Genomic DNA, 25,753 nt, shown 5'->3' with positions numbered 1-25,753 from the left:
TCCCTTGAAGGCTGGATCGCGGGTTTTGTCCCGAGATCTCAGCATGAAGCCCAAGACCGTCCCAACAAATCCGGGACTGTTGGCAAGTAGGTAATTATAGTAATAAAGTTCTAATAGAAAACAGTACTGATCTTCCCTCACATTTGCAGAGACGGCACACGTAGGTTGCCCCTTGTATTGTCAATGCTCTCAGTGTGTTGCCCATTGCCAATTTTTATGGTGCCGTCTTTGCAAAGCAGATCAGATCAGTACCGCTTTCTATGAGAAGTTTATTACTATAATTACATACTTGCCGACAGTCCCGGATTTGTTGGGATAGTCTTGGGCTTCATGTTGGGATCTCGGGACAAAACCCGCGATCCAGCCTTCAAGGGACAGACGGCTAAAAATCAGGTCTATCCTATTCACTTCTTAGTATCCTATTAGAACTTTATTACTATAGTTACATACTTGCCGACAGTCTCGGATTTGTTGGGATAGTCTTGGGCTTCATGTTGGGATCTCGGGACAAAACCCGCGATCCAGCCTTCAAGGGACAGACGGCTAAAAATCAGGTCTATCCTATTCACTTCTTAGTATCCTATTAGAACTTTATTACTATAGTTACATACTTGCCGACAGTCCCGGATTTGTTGGGATAGTCTTGGGCTTCATGTTGGGATCTCGGGACAAAACCCGCGATCCAGCCTTCAGGGGACAGTCCTGAATTTGTTGGGATAAACCTGATTTTTAGTCACCTGTCCCCTTAAGGCTGGATCACGGATTTTGTCCCGAGATCACGGCATGTAGCCCAAGACGGTCACGACCTCTGCCCAGCATTGCCCGGTCACATTGCATACAATTGAATTTGGTGATTTAGATATGAATTCAATTCATATTCAAATATTGCTACATTCATATGTAAATCACCCGTCCCTTCATATGCCGATCCCCTTCCCCAGTTCCCATCCTCCATCTCCTCTACTGAATACCCCTAAAAACACAATTTTGATCACTTGGCTACCAATTTGCGGTGAGGTGGTTGAACCTCTTGGACCATTCCCCTGAACATCTGAGGCTCGTTGGGTTATAATTGTTCCCTTGGAGGCTTTTATCATTGAGTTCCTGGGATTGCAAACGAGGAACAACCACTCTGCATGCTGTATTTTTATATTGTAGCAAAATGGAAAAACAAGAGTGGGAATAAGGCTAAGTGGTGGTGGTAAAGGGGGACGGGAGGAACATCTCACCATTTTGGAGTCTTTAAGAAACAGAAGAATCCAACAGAAGACCTGATAAGCTCCACCTAAATATGAAACTCCTCCAGGTGTTCTATTGACTGAACAGTTCCACCCGATAAAATCCATCGTATATTTGACGAAACGCGTCAGTGGGCGTCCTCTCTCCGATTAGACTTATGTGATCTGTACAACATCTACCACAGTCTGAAAGTTGTTCGGATGCTCTGAGATGTGTCTTGTCATGTGTGCAAGAAGAGATTGTTTCACAGTGAAACATTTCCCGCACTCCGTACATAAATAGGGACGCTCACCTGAGTGAGTTTTCTGGTGAGAAGCCAGGGTTCCTTTGGAAGAGAAACATTTCCCGCACGTTGAACACGAAAAAGGACGCTCATCTGAGTGAATTCTTTGGTGACTAACAAGGTCTCCTTTCATAATGAAACATTTCCCGCACTCTGAACACGAATAAGGACGCTCGCTTGACTGCTTACCAGCGTGGCGTTTTTCGTGTTTACGAAGGTTTCCTTGTTCGGAAAAGCATTTTCCGCACTCTAAGCAGGAAAAGGGGCGCTCACCCTTGTGAACTCTCTGGTGTTTCAGAAAGTTTCTTTTGTCAGAAAAAGATTTGCCGCACTCTAAACAGGAAAAAGGACACTCGCCCGTGTGGCATCTCTGGTGCGTAAGTAGAGATCCTTTATGTGAAAAACGTTTCCCGCACTCTGAGCATGAATAGGGGAGCTCACCAGTGTGAAGCCTTTGGTGTTTCAGAAGGCTTCCTTTTTCAGAAAAGCGTTTCCCACATTCTGAACAGGAAAAGGGACGCTCCTCCGTGTGAATTCTCTGGTGATTAAGAAGGTTTCCTTGGAGAGCAAAACATTTTCCACACTCTGAACAGGGGAAGGAACGTTCGCCTGTATGGGTTTTCAGGTGAATACGAAGGTTTACTTTCATAGCAAACGATTTCCCACATTCCGAACATGAATAGGGACGCTCACCAGTGTGATTTCTTTGGTGTCGAACGAGGCTTGCTTTGTCAGGGAAACCTTTTTCGCACTCTGAACAGCAAAAGGGACACTCACCCGTGTGAAGTCGCTGGTGTGTAAGAAGGTATTCTTTACTAGAAAAACATTTCCCGCACTCTGAACAGGAAAAGGGACGCTCACCCGTGTGAACTCTCTGGTGAGTAAGAAGCCTGTCTTTACTAAAAAAACATTTCCCGCACTCTGAACAGGAAAAGGGACGCTCTCCCGTATGACGTTTCTGGTGTGCAAGAAGGGATGCTTTCCATAGAAAACGTTTCTCGCAATCCGAACATGAATACGGAAGCTCGCCTTTGTGAATTCCCTGGTGTACAACAAGGCTATTTTTCCTAGAGAAACATTTCCCACACTCTGTACATGAAAAAGGACGTTCACCCTTGTGAATTCTCTGGTGTACGACAAGGTTATCTATTCTAGAAGTCACAGTATGGGATTTATCAGAAGGTTCCTCAGGATTAGAAGGATCCATTGATCTTAGATGGACATCTACATCTGAGGTCATAGTATGGGATGTATCAGAAGGTTCCTCAGGATTAGAAGGATCCATTGATATTGTGCAATGTCACCAGCTTCTGAAGTACAATCTGGAGATAAAGTAAGATGTCTCTCTAATGTATTTAAATTCCAAAAATACTGTCCGTCTGCTGAAAAACAATTTTTAATATATGTTATGTTAGTTTTTATACTCATTGCATTAAGAAGTCATGTATATCATTCAACACTTTCCCAGAGCTCTGGCATTGAGTTGGGTACAATCATAACAGCTAACAGTAAAGATAAACCAGATCAGATAATATGGTACACCCAAGCCAGTATCTCCTCCTCATTTGTTGGGAACATGACATTATATTGAGGAATGGAGATGGACCTTTCATATGGTGTACAGTATCTCCTCCTCATTGTTGGGAACATGACGTTATATTGAGGAATGGAGATGGACCTTTCATATGGTGTACAGTATCTCCTCCTCATTTGTTGGGAACATGACGTTATATTGAGGAATGGAGATGGACCTTTCATATGGTGTACAGTATCTCCTCCTCATTTGTTGGGAACATGACGTTATATTGAGGAATGGAGATGGACCTTTCATATGGTGTACAGTATCTCCTCCTCATTTGTTGGGAACATGACGTTATATTGAGGAATGGAGATGGACCTTTCATATGGTGTACGGTATCTCCTCCTCATTTGTTGGGAACATGACATTATATTGAGGAATGGAGATGGACCATTCATAGAGTTACCTCTCCAGTCAAAAGCCCAGAGATTTTCTTATTGACTTTTAGAATGGTCTTACACTGTTTATCTCTGTTTTCCAGCAGTGAGGTGGAGGCATTATAAAGGATGGTGTCTTGTAAAGAGAGATGGTGGATGTCTATGAACATTGAGATAAATACATTTGCATCTCTACTTTATAATTCTGTGCAAATAAAGACGGCAATTATCGCACTATTCCACCAAAGGCTCTGGATGGACAGTTGGATAAATGGTTCTATATTTAGGATGTATCCGGTCTATAAACCAGAGGCTCTGGATGAACAGTTGGATACATTGTTCTATATTTAGGATGTATCCGGTCTATAAACCAGAGGCTCTGGATGGACAGTTGGATACATTGTTCTATATTTAGGATGTATCTGGACACATATTATAAAATATCTCCAATATACAGGATGTGATATGTCTGTAGTAGTGGACGTTGGAGATAAAAGACGTCACAGTGACTATGGAGGAAGAGGACGGACATGACGGGGGGATACTGAGTGCAAATACAAAATAACATCATTAATAATACAATTATTACCTCCTCTGCGTAAACCAGTGATGTCTCCTCTCCACCTCGTTCTACTCTTCCACAGAATTTCCTGTCCTTGCCTTACGTAACGTCTTGTCTTACATCATTTCCTGTTCCTGTTTTCATCACTTCCTGTCTGAGCGGTTCACTCAATCTAAGTGATATCACCATCTTGTGGTGATTTCAATAACTGCATCTTATGTTATGTGTTAATATTTTGATAGTGAAAAATGTTAGTACCCAAAATGAGTTAGTTGCTGTGGTCCCCAGCTCCTGAGAGGAGCAGAAGAGCTGAGGTAGCACCAAGAGGGAATGCCGGAGGGTGGGGGAGTGTCAGGGAAATGGCCGTGGAAGAACTGGTAATCTTGCCAGTTTGAGAAGTGGGCACCATTGGCGCATCCCTATGCACTGTCAGAAGTTTGGCGAATCGGCGCACGCAGGTGCACAACGGCACTCAGGCATAACAAGACCGATGGGATCTCTTGCTGGCCTATAAAAGGCTGCTGCTGTTTCCTCCAAATTGCTGGATTGCCATCAGCTTCCCTATGCTCCTGAACCTCTGTGTCTACTTTTCCCATTGTGACCCGGCTTCTTCCAGACCTGCTTAACCTCTTCTCCTGGCATCTCCCTTGGTTTGTTCCACTGACCTCCCTCCTGCTTGTTCACCTGTGTATGACCTTGGCTCATGGACTTGGCTATCTGTTACCGGCTTTCTCGACTGTGTATAACCCCTGGCCTGGCTTCTATTTCTGTATCCTGTATGCATGGATTGCGTTAAGCACAGCTGGAACCCCTAAGAAACATTCAGCTTGCTACCTGCTCAGCAATCTTCCAAAGTCTCCAGTAGGTATGGGCAAACGATTTGGCCCGAGCATGATTTCGGGCTGAACATTGGCTGTTTGCCCCTTCATCGAACAACCAAATTATTAGGTCACCCCGCCGAACTACCACAATGCACCGTGTCGCCGCACAATGCATTGAAAGCCCTGATTGGCTGAAGCAATGAAACCTTCGCCCAATCAGGGCACAGAGCACCGTCCAAGCCACGATTGGACTCTGTCATGATGACTGTATCCAATCATGGCTCATTGCTCTTAATCCTGCCCCACACTATAAAAGTATTCTTCCCACAGCGGCCATATTTTGTGTGATATTTCTGTGTACAGAGATAGAACAGGGCTCTGTTCAGTGCAACTAGACAGTTAGTGTGCTATTGTGATTCTATTGTCAGTATAGAATATTAGTTTAGTGTGAATCTAGGGACAGTGCAGTCAGTGCGAGAGTAGTGACCCTCAATTGATCTTTATATTAGTGTGAATCTAGTAACAGTTGAGTGAGTGTGAGTGTAGGGACCGTTTAATGCTGTTTATTTCATTGCGTTACTACAAGTTTAACGCCATATAGTTCTGTGCGTTGCTGCAAGTTAAACGCTGTATATTTCATTGCGTTACTGCAAGTTTAACGCCATATAGCTCTGAGCATTACTGCAAGTTAAACACCATATAGTTCTGTGCGTTACTGTGAGTTTAGCGCCATATATTTCACTGTGTTACTGCAAGTCTAACGCCATATATTTATGTACGTTACTGCAAGTTTAACGCTGTATATTTCATTGCGTTACTGTAAGTTTAATGCCATAGAGTTCTGCGTTACTGGAAGTTTAACGACATATATTTCTGTACGCTACTGCAAGTTTAATGCCATATTTTTCAGTGTATTATCTTCCATTTAATGCAGTATAGTTAAGTGGATTACTGCAAGTTTAACACTGTATATTTCAGTGCATTAGTGGACGTTTAACGTAGTATATTTCTGTGCGTTACTGCACGTTTGACGCAGTATATTATAGTGTATCCGTGGAGTGTGTCTGTGTAGTACGAGTACTCAAGTTAAAGTGCACCAAACAGCACTTTCCATTGATTAAAGTGCATCCACGTACACATTTCCACATCTTTATTACATTTTGTTAATAAGCACCCCCCACCCACCCCCCATCATGTCTGGGAGGACAACAAGGAGAGGCAGACGTTCCCATGGCACTTTAAGGGGGCCAGCAGCGTATGTGTCCACAGGCAAAGGTCGACGTGGTCAGTCCTCAAGCAGGGCATAATTTCCTCTGTTTAGTGATGTTGCCCATTCTATCCAGCCACAGCATGCAGAGGAGGTGGTGGACTGGCTTTCTAAACCTTCCACATCCTCCGTGACCCAAGCAGAGACTAGTGCACAGTCCACTGCAGCTGCCAGAGTGGCTAAACCTGCCACCTTGTCCACAGCTATTCCTGCCTTAGCCCCAGCATCGGGCATGAAGGAGTCAGCGGAGCTGTTTGAACACAGCGTCAGCCAATTGCTCCTTGACGATGCACAGCCATTACTTGAATCAGATGTTGGTTCTTCTGAGGTTAAGGAAGGCAGGAACATCAGCCTACAGAGAGGGGAGAACACTGGTACACAAATTGGCATTCATGTTCCCCCAGCCGCAGTGTTTTGCCAAGTTGTTTCCGGTGGTAATGAGGATGGAAGAGATGATGATGAGGTTACTGACGTGACTTAGGTGCCAGATAGAGCAGAGAAGGAAATTAAGAGTGAGGCACAACCCCAATGAGGCAGCCATCATGAAAGAGTAGAGAGCAGCCATCCTATTCCATCACATTGTGGAGCAGTTATCTCCCAGTCCCACAGCTTAGCTGTCTGGGCCTTTTTTAGTACATGTGCAGCCAATCGCACTGTTGCTATTTGCAAACTTTGTCTCAAGCACATCAAGCGTGGCAAAAACACCAGCCATTTGGGTACCACATGCTTGACAAGTCATTTAACCTCCACCCACTCAGCACCTAAAGGCCACACAAAAGGGGCACAAATCTGTTTCTCCTCCTTATTCACCTCAGTGTGCCCTGTGCTATACCTCATGACCTCTCAGCAGCCTCCACTGACAGGGATGATGGTATAGCGCAGGGTGTCCCAAGTCCTTGCAGCACATCTGCCATCAGCACACCACCAGCTGAAAACTATAGCTGGCAAATTTCTCTGCCCCATCTGCCCCAGCGGAAAAAAAAAATACAGTCACTGTCACCCACATGCCCAGCGTCTAAATGCAAGCTTGTCAAAGCTGCTGGCTCTACAACGTCTGCCTTTCCGGCTGGTGGATTCTGCTGCCTCCCATGAATTTTCAGAATGCGCTGTATCACAATGGCAGGTTGCCAATCGCTATTTCTTTTCACGTAAGGCCATTCCAGCTCTTTATCAGGGCACAGAGCACCGTGCAAGGCAATGTTGTGGCATTGTCAGGCAAGGCAGTCAGCCGCAATGTCCACGTTACTGCCGACGCGTGGTCCAGCAAGCATGGGCAGAGACGATATATTTTGTTCACAACACACTGGGTAATTCGGAAAGGAGGCGGTACAGGGCTCAGTGCTGCAGCTTGTTGTGCCGCCATGTCACCATACAGCTGGTGATGATGCAAGATGTTTCAGCTCCACCCCCTCCTCCTCCTGCATGCCCTCCTCTGCTGGATTGTCCCGTGAACCTCAAGTACCCCCTAAGCATTCAAAGGGCTATTCAATAAGTCAGGCTAAAAGGTGCCATGCAGTGCTTGAGCTGGTATGGTCGAAATGTTCTCCTAATAATCTAGCCACACTAATCTATTAGTCTAAACATTTTTGGCAAGTAAACACATTCCAAGTCAAACTCAGATAATAGAAATAACATGGAAATATACAGAAAAGAGACACCATGGACACATCATTAACCCTTCAACCCCCTCTTTTATCATGAATATGATAATGTTCTCCACATTATGTCACTAGTCCGTACATTCTTCATACGTTCAGATGTTTCTTATTGGTTTGTTCAGGGTAATTTTCTACATATCAAACCCCAAACACACATAACTCCGCCCACTTACAGCGTTCGTTCATGTAGATGATGATTTCGGAGATGTAATATGGAAGTGAGGCTGGAACTACGGGAGGGGAACGTGCGCGCCATTGTGCTTCCCGTATTTCTCTTTTATAGGATATATAAGACTGATATCATCTTCAATATACAACGGACTCATTTCTTTATTATCTCACGCAGATTATATCGCAGTTAACATTGAAAGAATGAAAAAAAAACAACAACTGTCTGATAATGCTATAATATTTATAAGGATGAGGAAACAATAGAACCAAAAACAAGCTGAAAATGGATACAAATTATAAAGCACACCCATTCAGTGTATAATTATGTACCACCCTCGGGACGGACTGACCATTCGGGCACTCGGGCACTGCCCGAGGGCCCCATGCCAATAAGGGGCCCCATCAGGGTTGCCAGCCTCAATAAAACCAGGGACAGTAAAAATCTGTGTTTTTTAAAAATCCCAAGATTATAGCTGCCCCGCCTCTCCAGTACCTTTTCAGTGTGTGTGTATGTGTAGTCTGTGTGTGTATACTTTATACTATATATTGTGTGTCTGTGTGTGTATACTGTATGTGTGTGTATACTATGTGGCCCCATAATCTATTGCCTGGGGGGCCCCATAATCTCCTATTGCCCAGGGCCCCCATAATCTTCTCCTATTGCCCAGGGGCCCCATGAGTTGTCAGTCCATCCCTGACCACCCTCCTAGGTAGGTTGCTAGGATGATAGGTAAATGTAGTTATTTCTGGCTCCTCTGTAATCATTGGAGCAGCTGTTGATTTCTTTGGGCTGTTTTCCGGGTTTCACAAGCTGCAGAGTTTGATTGCTCCCCCCTGCCTTCTAGAGGCTTCTAGAACACAGTGGGCTGCACAGAGGCAGCTTGAATATTTATTGTGCTGCAGCTAATCCCTGGGGAAGGTGCGCCCAGTAGGAGGTTGGAGAAGAACATAAATAGTCTGGGGTTTGGAGCAGCCATATTCTTGTCCTGCTGGAGAAATCCCCAGCCTCGGGGGCTGTTGCCCCTCCGAGACAGTTTTTGCTGGAGTTTGCTGACGTTCATTGAGGTCCCAGCTGCGTGGGGAGGAGGGGGGGCGGACTTATTCTTACTCATCTTTCGGGCTAACTAAGCAGTCTCACCTTATGCCACATACACTAGATCAGAAACTCTGCCAGCAAAATGTGAGCTTTTGGTCGGAAATTCCGACCGTGTGTAGGCTCCATCGGACTTTTGCTGGCAGAATTCAAGCCAGAAAAAGATTGAGAGCAGGTTCTCTATTTTTCGGTCGGAAAAAGTGCCTATCCGAAAATGCCTTCGCCTGTATGCAATTCGGACGTGCAAAATATCACCCACGCTGGGAAACAATTCGACGCATGCTCGGAAGCATTGAACTTCATTTTCTCGGCTCGTCATAGTGTTGTACGTCACCGCGTTCTTGACGATCGAACGCTCCGAGAACTTTTGTGTGTATGCAAGGCAAGCTTGAGCGGAATTCCGTCGGAAAAAAACATCCAAGTTTTTTCTGAAGGAATTTCTGATTGTGTGTATGGGGCATAAGGATCTGGTCTTCTTGAGGACTTAGTTAAGAGTGCTGGGTTGTAGCTGGAAGGTGTACAACTGACCTCTCCTTGACTGAAGAGTGTATGGGGAAGCTGGGAACTAAGTAGTTGAACTGAAGCATAGAGATAGCTGATGGAAACTGGGGGGGTTCAGCTGTCCTGGAGAGACATTGTGAGAATAGACCTGACCTCAAGATCCAAGCGACTGTGTTGGAGGATATGTGCCATCTGTAGCCCTTTCTGAGACAGATCTTAAAGGGCCTCATACGAATGAATTCGACATGATTCGAAATTATTTCAACTGCATTCGAAATGATTTCAACATGATTCAACATTATTTCAACGCATTCTAAAATATTTTGTGACCTGATTTTAGGGCCATGTATCTCGGGGTCACTTGGTGCTAGACACTTCAAATTTGGATATGTTGTAGTGCTAGTATTATTGTGTTTGCATACCAAATTTGGGGTTTCTAGCTATAAGTGACCCCGAGATATGTGGCCCCAAAATCGGGTCGCAAAATGTTATTAGAGCAGAGAATGACATTTTGCGACCCGATTTTGGGGCCACATATCTCGGGGTCACTTATAGCTAGAAGCCTCAAATTTGGTATGCAAACACAATCGTACTAGCACTACAACATACCCTAAAGTTGGGTCACAAAATATTTTTGAATGTGGTTGAAATAATGTCGAATCATTTTGAAATCATTTCGAATCCGGTAGAAATATTTTCGAATTTGGTTGAAATATTTTCGAATGTGGCCGATTTTTCGAATTCGGTAGAAAACTAAACGAAATCCGAAAACGAATTTAAGGAAGTTAACGAATATAACTAAACGAAATTAATGAATTAACTAATTAAAACGAAACGAAACAAAACAAATTTTTTCCTTTTGCACATGTCTACTACCTGCACCTATCTGTGGAGCTGCAGCACCTCTCATCTCTGCCTCTCCTGGTCTCTGCATTCAGCTGACTCCAGCCCTCCTCCTGCAATTTATCCCCATGACTAAGCTTCGGGGGACGAAGTGAAACTCGTTGGGGGGGGTGGGGGGGTGGCCTGGTTGGAGTCCAGGCTGAGGTTGCCACTCTCTTCACCTCTCTAGGATATCTTGGATGTGCGACTTCCAGGGGCCACCCTTTTCTTTTTTGTATCAAGACCCTGCACTTTATGCTTCCCAGCTCCACCCGGACAGCAGCACAAGGTGGGGGGGGGGGGGGTTGTACCAGGGCTGGACTGGGACAGAAATTTGGCCCTGGACTTCATCCAGACCGGCTCACTTACATTTTGAGTGTCCCCCATCAGCACTCCCTTACATCAGAGTGTCCCATCACCAGCCCTCTTACAACAGAGTGCCCCATTACCAGCCCCCTTACATCAGAGTGTCCCATCACCAGCCCCCTTACAACAGAGTGCCCCATTACCAGCCCCCTTACATCAGAGTGTCCCATCAGCAGCCCCTTACATCAGAGTGTCCCATTACCAGCCCCCTTACAACAGAGTGCCCCATTACCAGCCCCCTTACATCAGAGTGTCCCATCAGCAGCCCCTTACATCAGAGTGTCCCATCAGCACCTCCTTACATCAGAGTGTCCCATTACCAGCCCCCTTACAACAGAGTGCCCCATCACCAGCCCCCCTTACATCAGAGTGTCCCATCAGCAGCCCCTTACATCAGAGTGTCCCATCAGCACCTCCTTAAATCAGAGTGTCCCATCAGCACCTCCTTACATCAGAGTGTCCCATCAGCCCCCTCTTACATCAGAGTGTCCCATCAACACCCCCTTACATCAGAGTGTCCCATCAGCACCTCCTTACATCAGAGTGTCCCATCAGCACCTCCTTACATCAGAGTGTCCCATCAGCACCCCCTTACATCAGAGTGTCCCATCAGCACCCCCTTACATCAGAGTGTCCCATCAGCACCCCCTTACATCAGAGTGTCCCATCAGCACCCCCTTACATCAGAGTGTCCCATCAGCACCCCCTTACATCAGAGTGTCCCATCAGCACCCCCTTACATCAGAGTGTCCCATCAGCACCCCCTTACATCAGAGTGTCCCATCAGCAGCCCCTTACATCAGAGTGTCCCATCAGCACCTCCTTACATCAGAGTGTCCCATCAGCCCCCCCTTACATCAGAGTGTCCCATCAGCACCCCCTTACATCAGAGTGTCCCATCAACACCCCCTTACATCAGAGTGTCCCATCAGCAGTCCCTTACATCAGAGTGTCCCATCTGCACCCCCTTACATCAGAGTGTCCCATCACCAACCCCTTACATCAGAGTGTCCCATCAGCAGCCCCTTACATCAGAGTGTCCCATCAGCACCTCCTTACATCAGAGTGTCCCATCAGCCCCCCCTTACATCAGAGTGTCCCATCAACACCCCCTTACATCAGAGTGTCCCATCAGCAGTCCCTTACATCAGAGTGTCCCATCAGCACCCCCTTACATCAGAGTGTCCCATCAGCACCCCCTTACATCAGAGTGTCCCATCAGCAGCCCCTTACATCAGAGTGTCCCATCAGCACCCCCTTACATCAGAGTGTCCCATCAGCAGTCCCTTACATCAGAGTGTCCCATCAGCACCCCCTTACATCAGAGTGTCCCATCAGCAGCCCCTTACATCAGAGTGTCCCATCAGCACCCCCTTACATCAGAGTGTCCCATCAGCACCCCCTTACATCAGAGTGTCCCATCAGCACCCCCTTACATCAGAGTGTCCCATCACCACCCCCTTACATCAGAGTGTCCCATCAGCAGTCCCTTACATCAGAGTGTCCCATCTGCACCCCCTTACATCAGAGTGTCCCATCACCAACCCCTTACATCAGAGTGTCCCATCAGCAGCCCCTTACATCAGAGTGTCCCATCAGCCCCCCCTTACATCAGAGTGTCCCATCAGCACTCCCTTACATCAGAGTGTCCCATCACCAACCCCCTTACATCAGAGTGTCCCATCAGCAGCCCCTTACATCAGAGTGTCCCATCAGCACCTCCTTACATCAGAGTGTCCCATCACCACCCCCTTACATCAGAGTGTCCCATCAGCAGTCCCTTACATCAGAGTGTCCCATCTGCACCCCCTTACATCAGAGTGTCCCATCACCAACCCCTTACATCAGAGTGTCCCATCAGCAGCCCCTTACATCAGAGTGTCCCATCAGCCCCCCCTTACATCAGAGTGTCCCATCAGCACCCCCTTACATCAGAGTGTCCCATCAGCAGTCCCTTACATCAGAGTGTCCCATCTGCACCCCCTTACATCAGAGTGTCCCATCACCAACCCCTTACATCAGAGTGTCCCATCAGCAGCCCCTTACATCAGAGTGTCCCATCAGCACCTCCTTACATCAGAGTGTCCCATCAGCCCCCCCTTACATCAGAGTGTCCCATCAGCAGTCCCTTACATCAGAGTGTCCCATCAGCACTCCCTTACATCAGAGTGTCCCACTGAGCCATCAGTCCACCGGGAAACTCCCGGTAGTCCCGATGGCCAGTACATGGCTGGGTTGTACTGTGATGTAAGCGAGGGTGGAGACTCAGGACTTCTGATGGTGGGGTGGGGGGGAGGCTCTTGACATCTAAAGTAAGGGGAGGTGAGGTGCTCTGGACATCTCGTCTTACAGATACAACTGGCCCTTGGGCAGCCATAATGCTGGTGATGCTGATCATGTCCTAATGCCGCAAACACACGAGCGGACTTTTCGACTGACTTTGAATTTGCGGTAACGTGGTTGAACCTCTTGGACCATTCCCCTGAACATCTGAGGCTCGTTGGGTTATAATTGTTCCCTGGGAGGCTTTTATTATTGCGTTCCTGGGATTGCAAACTCACGACTACGAGGGACTTCCACTCTGCATGCTATATTTTTATTATAGCAAAATGGAAAAACAAGAGGTGGTGGTAAAGGGGGACAGAAGGAACCTATAGGAGGAACATCTCACCATTTGGAGTCTCCAAAAAACAGAAAAGGCCAACAGAAGGCTCAGCCTGATAAGCTCCACCTATAAATGAAACGAGACTTTTGCCAGGATGTCCCCCATTATATAATCATTTATTATACTCCAAGTGTTCTATGGACTGAACAGTTCCATCAGATAAAAACCATCGTACATTTGACGAAACGCGCCAAAACCCTTCAGTAGGCGCCTTCTCTCAGATTAGACTTCTGTGATCTGTACAACATCTACCACAGTCTGAAAGTTGTTCGGATGCTCTGAGCTGTGTACTATCATGTGAGCAAGAAGTGATTGTTTCAGAGTGAAACATTTCCCGCACTCTGTACATAAATAGGGACGCTCACCTGAGTGACATTTCTGGTGTCTTACGAGGTGTCCTCTCACGGTGAAACATTTCCCACACTCTGAACATGAAAAGGGACGCTCGCCTGAGTGAATTCTCTGGTGACTAACAAGGCCTCCTTTCGAGGTGAAACATTTCCCACACTCTGAACACGAATAAGGACGCTCACTTGCCTGCTTACCAGCGTGACGTCTTTCGTGTTTACGAAGGTTTCCTTGTTCGGAAAAGCATTTTCCGCACTCTAAGCAGGAGAAGGGACGCTCACCTGTATGAACTCTCTGGTGTTTAAGAAGGTTTCTTTTGTCGGAAAAGGATTTGCCGCACTCTAAACAGGTAAAAGGGCACTCGCCCGTGTGACGTCTCTGGTGCGTAAGAAGAGATCCCGTTTGTGAAAAACTTTTCCCGCACTCTGAACATGAATAGGGACGCTCGCCAGTGTGAAGCCTCCAGTGTTTCAGAAGGTTTCCTTTTTCAGAAAACCGTTTCCCGCACTCTGAACAGGAAAAGGGACGCTCCTCCGTGTGAATTCTCTGGTGACTAAGAAGGTTTCCTTGCTTAGCAAAACACTTTCCGCACTCTGAACAGGAATGGGAGCGCTCACCTGTGTGAGTTCTCAGGTGATTACGAAGATTTGCTTTCATCGTAAACGATTTCCCGCATTCCAAACATGAATGGGGACGCTCACCATTGTGATTTCTTTGGTGTCTAACGAGGCTCGCTTTGTCAGAGAAACATTTTCCGCACTCTGAACAGCAAAAGGGACGCTCTCCTGAGTGAAGTCTCTGGTGTACAAGAAGGTATTCTTTACTAGAAAAACCTTTCCCGCACTCTAAACAGGGAAAGGGACGCTCCCCCGAATGACGTTTCTGGTGTACAAGAAGGGATTCTTTCCTTGTAAAACTCTTACCGCACTCCGAACACGAATGAGGGCGCTCCCCCTTGTGAACTCTCTGGTGTGCAACTAATTTATCTTTCCTATAGAAGCATTTTCCACAGTCTGAACATGAGTAAGAATGCTCACCCGTGTGAATTCTCTGGTGTACAACAAGGTTACCTTTATTAGAATAATATTTCCCGCACTCTGAACATGAATGAGGGCGCTCAGACTTGTGAGATTCCTGGTGTTTAAGAAGTGTTTTTTTCTTAGTGAATGATTTGGCGCACACCAAACATGACAATGAGCTCCCATCTGTGTGAGATTCCTCATGGCTTAAAGAGGATTTCTGGCGATTGGATGGATTTTTTGATCTGTCAGCATTGTGAGAATTTAGATGGACATCTGAAGTCATAGTATGGGATTGAGCAGAAGGTTCCTCAGGATTAGAAGGATCCATTGATCTTAGATGGACATCTGAAGTCATAGTATGGGATTGAGCAGAAGGTTCCTCAGGATTAGAAGGATCCATTGATCTTAGATGGACATCTGAAGTCATAGTATGGGATTGAGCAGAAGATTCCTCAGGATTAACAGGGTCCATTGATCTTAGATGGTCATCTGAAGTCATAGTATGGGATTGAGCAGAAGATTCCTCAGGACCAGATGGATCCATTGATCTTAGATGGTCATCTGAAGTCATAGTATGGGATTAAGCAGAAGATTCCTCAGGATTAGAAGGATCCATTGATCTTAGATGGACATCTGAAGTCATAGTATGGGATTGAGCAGAAGGTTCCTCAGGATTAGAAGGATCCATTGATCTTAGATGGACATCTGAAGTCATAGTATGGGATTGAGCAGAAGATTCCTCAGGATTAGAAGGATCCATTGATCTTAGATGAACATCTGAAGTCATAGTATGGGATTGAGCAGAAGATTCCGCAGGATTAGAAGGATCTATTGATCTTAGATGGACATCTGAAGTCATAGTATGGGATTGAGCAGAAGATTCCTCAGGATTAACAGGGTCCATTGATCTTAGATGGTCATCTGAAGTCATAGTATGGGATTGAGCAGAAGATTCCTCAGGACCAGATGGATCCATTGATCTTAGATGGTCATCTGAAGTCATAGTATGGGATTAAGCAGAAGATTCCTTAGGATTAGAAGGATCCATTGATCTTAGATGGACATCTGAAGTCATAGTATGGGATTGAGCAGAAGATTCCTCAGGATTAGAAGGATCCATTGATCTTAGATGGACCTCTGAAGTCATAGTACGGGATTTATCAGAAAATTCTTCAGGAAGGATCCATTGACCTTGCTACAAGAATATTGTGCATTATAATGTCATTATCTTCTGCAGTACAATCTGGCTATATATCAAGATGTCTCTCTGGTGTATTCAGATTCCAAAAATACTGTCCATCAGCTGAAAAACAATTTTTATATATGTTATGCTTGTTCTTATACGCCTTGTATTCAGAAGTCATGTCTATCAATCATTCGCTTTCCCAGAGCTCTGCCATTGAATTGGGTACAATCATAACAGCAAATTAATATGAACCAGATCAGATGATACACCCAAACCATTCTAGGCAACAGTACATGTGCACCGAAGAATGAAGTTTTACAGTTCAAATGATAAAATGTAAAATAAGGAAAAACAATTTACCAAACAAAAGCACAACGTTATATTGAGGAATGGAGATGAACCTTTCATATGGTGTACAGTATCTCCTCCTCATTTGTTGGGAACATGACGTTATATTGAGGAATGGAGATGGACCCTTCATATGGTGTACAGTATCTCCTCCTCATTTGTTGGGAACATGACGTTATACTGAGGAGTGGAGATGGACCTTTCATATGGTGTATAGTATCTCCACCTCATTTGTTGGGAACATGACGTTATATTGAGGAATGGAGATGGACCTTTCATATGGTGTACAGTATCTCCTCCTCATTTGTTGGGAACATGACGTTATATTGAGGAATAGTGATGGACGAACGTTTCGCCCGGCGGTCGTTTCGCGGCGAATTTCCGACATTCGCGGTCCGCACGTTCGAACGCCTTTTTCCGTCGTTCGCCGCGGCGGACTTACGTGTTTAATGTATACAAGAACTTTAACCTTTGGTGACACGTTTATCATGTGATACAGGACAGCCAATTGAGACATGACAGCACATGGACACTTGTACATTCCCCCTAACCTATAAATACACCCGATCCGGTGGCCATTTTACATTCTTTCTTCTGTTACGATAGGGACAGGTTCCTGTGTGGAGTAGGGAGAGATAAACCACTAGCTATTTGGTACACAAAAGTTCTTTTCAGGACTGGTATAGGTGTTAGGTGTTGATAGGTTTGCTGTGCTGCTGATTCTTGCAGCAGCCTGAGTGTCTTTTGTTAGTTTAGAGAAAGGGAAAGGACGGTGTATGCTACAGGGACAGCCAGATTAGTCTTTCATCATCATCATCATCATCATCATCATTAGCTGTTACTATCAAGGTCCACAAAAGAGCTGTTCCAGTAACCACTAATCGTTCTCTTTTTTTGCCAATTTGTATAGGGACAGGAAGGAAGCAGTGTTGTCAGGCAGTGAGGGTAATTTTAAAGACTTGCTGTTATTATTAGTTCCACAAAGGTTCTTTTCAGGACTGGTATCAGTGGTACAGTAATAGGCTTGTACATGTATAATATTCTTTCTTCCAAATATAGAAAGGATATTATACTTGACTGCTGCCCTTCTGCTGCAGTCTGCTAAACATTCACAACTCACTTGTTCCACAAAAGTTCTTATAAGGACTGGTAACTTGGTATAGGGTGCTACGGTACATAGGCTTGAGTGCGGTACAGTCTGCTGTTCTGTAAGGACCGCTATCGGTCCACAATAGATAGGGTTGACGTGCACCACTGCTGACCGCTGCCCTATACTGCAGCAGTCCTTCAGCGGTATAGGGACTGACGTACAGTCTGCTAATCACTAACACACAACCTGCTTGTTCCACAAAAGTTCTTATAAGGACTGGTAACTTGGTATAGGGTGCTACGGTACATAGGCTTGAGTGCGGTACAGTCTGCTGTTCTGTAAGGACCGCTATCGGTCCACAATAGATAGGGTTGACGTGCACCACTGCTGACCGCTGCCCTATACTGCAGCAGTCCTTCAGCGGTATAGGGACTGACGTACAGTCTGCTAAACACTAATACACAACCTGCTTGGTCCACAAAAGTTCTTATAAGGACTGGTAACTTGGTATAGGGTGCTACGGTACATAGGCTTGAGTGCGGTACAGTCTGCTGTTCTGTAAGGACCGCTATCGGTCCACAATAGATAGGGTTGACGTGCACCACTGCTGACCGCTCACCTATACTGCAGCAGTCCTTCAGCGGTATAGGGACTGACGTACAGTCTGCTAATCACTAACACACAACCTGCTTGTTCCACAAAAGTTCTTATAAGGACTGGTAACTTGGTATAGGGTGCTACGGTACATAGGCTTGAGTGCGGTACAGTCTGCTGTTCTGTAAGGACCGCTATCGGTCCACAATAGATAGGGTTGACGTGCACCACTGCTGACCGCTGCCCTATACTGCAGCAGTCCTTCAGCGGTATAGGGACTGACGTACAGTCTGCTAAACACTAATACACAACCTGCTTGGTCCACAAAAGTTCTTATAAGGACTGGTAACTTGGTATAGGGTGCTACGGTACATAGGCTTGAGTGCGGTACAGTCTGCTGTTCTGTAAGGACCGCTATCGGTCCACAATAGATAGGGTTGACGTGCACCACTGCTGACCGCTGCCCTATACTGCAGCAGTCCTTCAGCGGTATAGGGACTGACGTACAGTCTGCTAAACACTAATACACAACCTGCTTGGTCCACAAAAGTTCTTATAAGGACTGGTAACTTGGTATAGGGTGCTACGGTACATAGGCTTGAGTGCGGTACAGTCTGCTGTTCTGTAAGGACCGCTATCGGTCCACAATAGATAGGGTTGACGTGCACCACTGCTGACCGCTCACCTATACTGCAGCAGTCCTTCAGCGGTATAGGGACTAAGAGTTTTGTCACAGGGTCATTTAAAAAATGACAGGCAGAGGAAGAGGCAGGCCCTTCCGCAGGGGTGGTAGGGGTAGGGCAGGAGCAACAGGCTTGAGCCAAAGTGGGAAGTTGCAGAAGGTGCGTTCAATTACTTTAAAGGATGCACCAGACTTGGTTGAGTGGCTCGCTCAGCCTTACTCTTCTGCACCCTCCTCATCCTCTCGATCTGCACCCTCTTCTTCACTCTCTGCTATGTGCACCCCCAAAGACACTACCACCAACAACACGACCACCACCACCACCACCACATACCTTCCGCTTGAGTCACTGGAATTATTTTCCGATCCATATCAAGAGGACATTTCTGATGCGCAGCCACTCTTGGTATTGGATCAGGAAGAGGAGGTAGCAACAAGCGCTACTCAGCAGTCTGACGCCAGTACCCAGATCAGCCCAAGGAGGAGGTTGGTCCCCGGTGTTGCTGCCTACTCCGAGATCTCTACTTATAGCGGTGGGGAAGGTGACGTTGATGATGACGTGTCTAGTGATGTCACGTGGGTGCCCACAAGAGAGGAAGAGGAGGGGAGTTCAGAGGGAGATATGGACCAGCAGATAGGGAGGAGAAGCAGCAATGACTTACATTGCACAGCAGGGACAAAGCAGACTGCAAATGTATCAGGAGCGAGTCATCGACCATGTACGGTCACATCTGGCGCTCCCAGGACACCGGCACATGGCTCCGCAGTGTGGGCTTTTTTTAACGTGTCCGCTGCTGACAATAGCGTTGCCATCTGCAATCTTTGCAGTCAACGCGTTAGTCGCGGTAAGCCCAATACTCACCTAGGGACGACCGCCTTAAGAAGGCACATGAGCAGCCATCACCGAGCCCAGTGGGAGCAACGGAACACACAAAGCCACACTGCAGGCTCTCACCGTCCAGCCTCGTCTTCTACTTCTCCTTCTCCTCTCTCCTCACAATTGTCCTCCACTCCACCTTCCATCACGCCAAGCTCACATTTTTCTGCAAAAAGGCAGGCTTCCGTGGGCCTAATGTTTGAGCGTAAAAAAATGATGATGCCGGATAACCCTCTTGCCCAACGGTTGGCGGCTGGCTTGTCAGAACTCATAGCCCGCCAACTACTGCCATATAAACTGGTGGACTCGGAGGCCTTTCGCAAATTTGTGGCCATTGGAACACCACAATGGAAGGTCCCAGGAAGGAAGTATTTCTCAGAGAAGGGCATCCCAGAGCTATATGGCCATGTTCAGCGGCAAGTGAATGTATCTCTGGCACACAGTGTCGGTGCCAAGATACATCTGACCACAGACACGTGGTCTAGCAAACACGGGCAGGGAAGGTATATCAGTTTTACTGCCCACTGGGTGAACCTTCTGACGGCCGTCAAGCATGTAACCCGTGGCACCCGTGTAGATTTGGTTTTACCGCCACGGATTGCATGCAGGCCTGACTCTTCTTCTCCTCCTCCTACTCCATCCTCCTCCCTCTCCTCCTCAGCTGCCTCCTCCTTTTCCGCTGCTAGCGTCTCTTCCACTGCACCGCCCAAGCTCCCCAGAACCTATTCCACATGCCAGGTGAGACGTTGCCATGCCGTGCTGCGTCTGTTGTGCCTGGAAGCAAAGAGCCACACTGGCCCGGCACTCCTTTCAGCTTTGCGTTCACAGGCAGATGAGTGGCTAACACCGCTCAATTTGACAGTTGGTAAAGTGGTGTGTGACAACGGTGCCAATCTGCTTAGCGCATTGAAACAGGGCAAAATCACGCACGTGCCGTGCATGGCACACGTCTTAAACTTGGTCGTGCAGCGATTCCTTGTCAAATACCCTGGGGTCCAGGACATCTTGCGGCAGGCAAGGAAAATCTCGGCCCATTTCAGAAGATCTTACACGGCCATGGCTCGCCTTGCTGACATTCAGCGGCGACACCATCTGCCGGTCAGACGTCTTATTTGCGATTGCCCGACGCGATGGAACTCAACCTTCTATATGCTTGATAGGCTGCTCCAGCAGAAACGTGCAGTTAACGTCTACCTGTATGAACTCTGCGAAAGAAACGGTTCTGGGGAGCTGGGTTTTTTTTCACCGCGCCAGTGGCTGCTCATGCGCGACACATGCAGACTTCTGCGGCCATTTGAGGAGATCACCAAACTGGTCAGTCGCAGCCATGGCGCCATCAGTGACATGGTACCTTATGCCTTCTTTCTGGAGCGTGCATTGCGTCGTGTCATTGATCAGGCTGTGGAGGAGCAGGAGCGGGAAGATGAGGAAGTCGCAATGCTGGATGAATTCCCAGGGGGGGCTACTCTATCTGAGACAAGTCAACAACAGGAGTCTGATGAGGAGTCAGAGGAGGATGGTGCCGGGGCGGATGAGCAGGAGCAAGAAGAGCATGCTTTAAACCTTTCTGGGATCCCTGTTGTGCGAGGATGGGGAGAGGAGAATGAAGAGGACGACATTATCCTGGATGATGAGCAGGAGCCAGGCCACCACACCGCTTCCACTTTAGTGCAAATGGGGGCCTTCATGCTCCAGTGTTTTAATAGGGACCCCCGTATAAAAAGCATGAGGGTCAAGGACCAGTACTGGGTGGCAACGTACTTAGACCCCCGGTACAAACACAAAATGGCGGAAATGTTACCGCCGTCGCAGAGGGCTGTCAGAATGCAGCACTTCCAGGCCTTGCTTCGAGAAATGCTGCATTCTGCTTTTGCGTGCGCTGGCAGAGGAGCAATTCCCACTCCCAGAGAAGGATTTGCGGGTACCAATCCAACAGCGCCTGCAAGAAGAGGCCGGTTTGAAGATGTGTTGGTGACTTCGGATATGAGGTCATTCTTTCAGCCGACCCATCGACAGGTGTCATCCGGATCCAGCATCAGGGAACGCCTAGACCGTCAGGTGTCCGACTACATTGGGTTAACGGCCGATGTGGACGCTCTGAGGAGTGATGAACCCCTGGACTACTGGGTGGGCAGGCTTGACCTCTGGCCAGAGCTTGCCCAATTTGCAATCGAACTGTTGGCTTGCCCCTCATCCAGTGTCCTGTCCGAAAGGACGTTCAGCGCAGCAGGGGGGATTGTGACCGATAAGCGTACTCGCCTAGCTCACGACAGTGTTAACTACCTCACATTTCTAAAAATGAATGAGGCATGGATCTCGGAGGAATTCAACACATGTGACCAGTAGACCATGTATATGTCTATAAACAATTTTTTTAATCAAGCACACAGACCTTCTTAATTCATTTGGCTCACTTCCTTGACCCAAAAAAGCACACCGTACTATATGCCCCTACCCTCCTCTTTGAAGAGGTTGAGCGGTGTCATATTTCTACTGGGGCTGCTTATGATATCCCTGTGCTGTGCTGACTTCCTCCTGGGGGTTCTTATTATGAAGGGATCACACTATCCCTGTGCTGTGCTGACTTCCTCCTGGGGGTTCTTATTATGAGGGGATCACACCATCCCTGTGCTGTGCTGACTTCCTCCTGGGGCTGCTTACGGTGCTGCTGTCAGTGCTGTATGTCACGGTGCTGCTGTCAGCGCTGTATGTCACGGTGCTGCTGTCAGCGCTGTATGTCACGGTGCTGCTGTCAGCGCTGTATGTCACGGTGCTGCTGTCAGCGCTGTATGTCACGGTGCTGCTGTCAGCGCTGTATGTCACGGTGCTGCTGTCAGCGCTGTATGTCACGGTGCTGCTGTCAGCGCTGTATGTCACGGTGCTGCTGTCAGCGCTGTATGTCACGGTGCTGCTGTCAGCGCTGTATGTCACGGTGCTGCTGTCAGTGCTCTGTATTACGGTGCTGCTGTCAGATGCCTCTATCACGGTGCATGTGTCATTCCGGTATGTCACGCTGCTGGTGATCATCTCCTGCACCCTCTTCTTTGCCTACCCTGGTCCCTGACCTTCCCTCTCCTCCATTGCCTTCATTAGCTCCATAGTCCTGAATTGTTAGAACAATTTCCCAAATAAAATAAAAATGCTTGTAGTTATCGATCCCAAATTCACCTCATACATGTATTATGTCATTGTCCAGATGGTGGGACTACGTTTTACCCCCTAATAATTACCACGTGGCCGCAAATTCGACATGAAGGTTTGCAAAGTTCGCCTCCCATTGAAGTCAATGGGGCCCGCGGCGAACGTTCGGTTTCGCGAACGTTTGGGTCCGTTCGCATTTCGCGTTCGCGAAACGTCCCGTCGGAAGTTCGTCCATCACTATTGAGGAATGGAGATGGACCTTTCATATGGTGTACAGTATCTCCTCCTCATTTGTTGGGAACATGACGTTATATTGAGGAATGCAGATGGACCTTTCATATGGTGTACAGTATCTCCACCTCATTTGTTGGGAACATGACGTTATATTGAGGAATGGAGATGGACCTTTCATATGGTGTACAGTATCTCCTCCTCATTTGTTGGGAACATGACGTTATATTGAGGAATGGAGATGGACCTTTCATATGGTGTACAGTATCTCCTCCTCATTTGTTGGGAACATGACGTTATATTGAGGAATGGAGATGGACCTTTCATATGGTGTACAGTATCTCCTCCTCATTTGTTGGGAACATGACGTTATATTGAGGAATGGAGATGGACCTTTCATATGGTGTACAGTATCTCCACCTCATTTGTTGGGAACATGACGTTATATTGAGGAATGGAGATGGACCTTTCATATGGTGTACAGTATCTCCTCCTCATTTGTTGGGAACATGACGTTATATTGAGGAATGGAGATGGACCTTTCATATGGTGTACAGTATCTCCACCTCATTTGTTGGGAACATGACGTTATATTGAGGAATGGAGATGGACCTTTCATATGGTGTACAGTATCTCCACCTCATTTGTTGGGAACATGACGTTATATTGAGGAATGGAGATGGACCTTTCATATGGTGTACAGTATCTCCTCCTCATTTGTTGGGAACATGACGTTATATTGAGGAATGGAGATGGACCTTTCATATGGTGTACAGTATCTCCTCCTCATTTGTTGGGAACATGACGTTATATTGAGGAATGGAGATGGACCTTTCATATGGTGTACAGTATCTCCTCCTCATTTGTTGGGAACATGACATTATATTGAGGAACGGAGATGGACCTTTCATATGGTGTACAGTATCTCCTCCTCATTTGTTGGGAACATGACATTATATTGAGGAACGGAGATGGACCTTTCATATGGTGTACAGTATCTCCTCCTCATTTGTTGGGAACATGACGTTATATTGAGGAATGGAGATGGACCTTTCATATGGTGTACAGTATCTCCTCCTCATTTGTTGGGAACATGACGTTATATTGAGGAATGGAGATGGACCTTTCATATGGTGTACAGTATCTCCTCCTCATTTGTTGGGAACATGACGTTATATTGAGGAATGGAGATGGACCTTTCATATGGTTCTTTCTTCAGTCAGAAGCTCAAGACATTTTCTTGCTGAGTTTTGGAATCTTTTCCTACACTGTTTATCTTTGTTTCCAGGCAGTGAGGTGGAGGCACTGTAACGGGTGGTGTCTTGTAAAGAGAGATGGTGGATGTTTATGTGCATTGACGTAAATCTATTTTCATCACTACTTTATAATTCTGTGTAGTGAGAGGTGACGATTATCTCACTAATTCGCCACAGCAAAGCAAACCTCTTGGTTTGGGTTGAAGTTATAGCACAGAAGACCTTGTGGTCACAGCAGCTGTGCTGAACTTTGCACATGGTTCTGGGGTGCTTGCAGAGCAGCGCTATTCACTTGAATAGGTCTTTCTGCCATGGCGGTAAAGCACAGCATTGTGGTCTTGGTGTTTTAGCAAAAATATAATTTAATATTTTCGGAGGGGGGGGGAGGGCCTGTCAGGTAGGCTGTAGGAGGCACCATGATTTATAGCAGCAGCCCTGGTTGGATAAATGGTTCTATATTTAGGATGTATCCGGTCTATAAACCAGAGACTCTGGATGGACAGTTGGATAAATGGTTCTATATTTAGAATGTATCCGGTCTATAAACCAGAGGCTCTGGATGGACAGTTGGATAAATGGTTCTATATTTAGAATGTATCCGGTCTATAAACCAGAGGCTCTGGATGGACAGTTGGATAAATGGCTCTATATTTAGGATGTATCCGGTCTATAAACCAGAGGCTCTGGATGGACAGTTGGATAAATGGTTCTATATTTAGGATGTATCCGGTCTATAAACCAGAGGCTCTGGATGGACAGTTGGATAAATGGTTCTATATTTAGGATGTATCCGGTCTATAAACCAGAGGCTCTGGATGGACAGTTGGATAAATGGTTCTATATTTAGAATGTATCCGGTCTATAAACCAGAGGCTCTGGATGGACAGTTGGATAAATGGTTCTATATTTAGGATGTATCTGGTCTATAAACCAGAGGCTCTGGATGGACAGTTGGATAAATGGTTCTATATTTAGGATGTATCTGGACACATATTATAAAATATATCCAATATACAGGATGTGATATGTCTGTAGTAGTGGATGTTGGAGATAAATGACGTCACAGTGACTATGGAGGAAGAGGACGGACATGACGGGGGGATTACTGTGTCTAAATATAAAATAATATCTTATTACTTCCCCTATGTGATCCAGTGATGTCTCCTCTCCCCCTCGTTCTTCTCTCACCGGGAACTTCCTGTCTTTACCTTTATAGAACGTCTTGTCTTCGTCTTACATCATTTCCCGTTCCTTCTTTACATCATTTCCTGTCATTACATCACTTCCTGTCTGAGCGGTCCTCGTAATCTAAGTGATGTCGCCATCTTGTGGTGATTTTAATAACTGCAGCCTACATTATGTGTTAATATTTTGCCCTCTGTAGCGCATTCTTCAGTTATATTTCACACATTATGACACACACATTATACTTCAGTTAAAACTGAATCTATAATACAATCTTTTCATCCTCTGCAGGCTCCTGATGTGTTTTATTTTTTTATTTTTATTTTGCG

General features: G+C 46.4%; 1 protein-coding gene across 1 annotated transcript; it reads right to left on the bottom strand.

Annotated features, from left to right (window-relative positions):
• Positions 1–453: 453 nt before the first annotated feature.
• LOC143955238 (uncharacterized) lies at positions 454–25,466 on the bottom strand. Its single transcript, XM_077465319.1, is given in 3 exon segments — positions 454–2,648; positions 13,756–16,137; positions 25,377–25,466. Coding segments are annotated over 2 exon segments (3,336 nt in total). The 5' UTR covers positions 15,838–16,137; positions 25,377–25,466; the 3' UTR covers positions 454–1,394.
• Positions 25,467–25,753: the final 287 nt, after the last annotated feature.

Source organism: Lithobates pipiens, unplaced genomic scaffold, assembly GCF_037356315.1.
Source record: "Lithobates pipiens isolate NorthernLeopardFrog02 unplaced genomic scaffold, aLitPip1_a1.2 Scaffold_35, whole genome shotgun sequence".
Taxonomy (NCBI): domain Eukaryota; kingdom Metazoa; phylum Chordata; class Amphibia; order Anura; family Ranidae; genus Lithobates; species Lithobates pipiens.
This window is presented reverse-complemented; position numbering and strand designations above follow the sequence as displayed.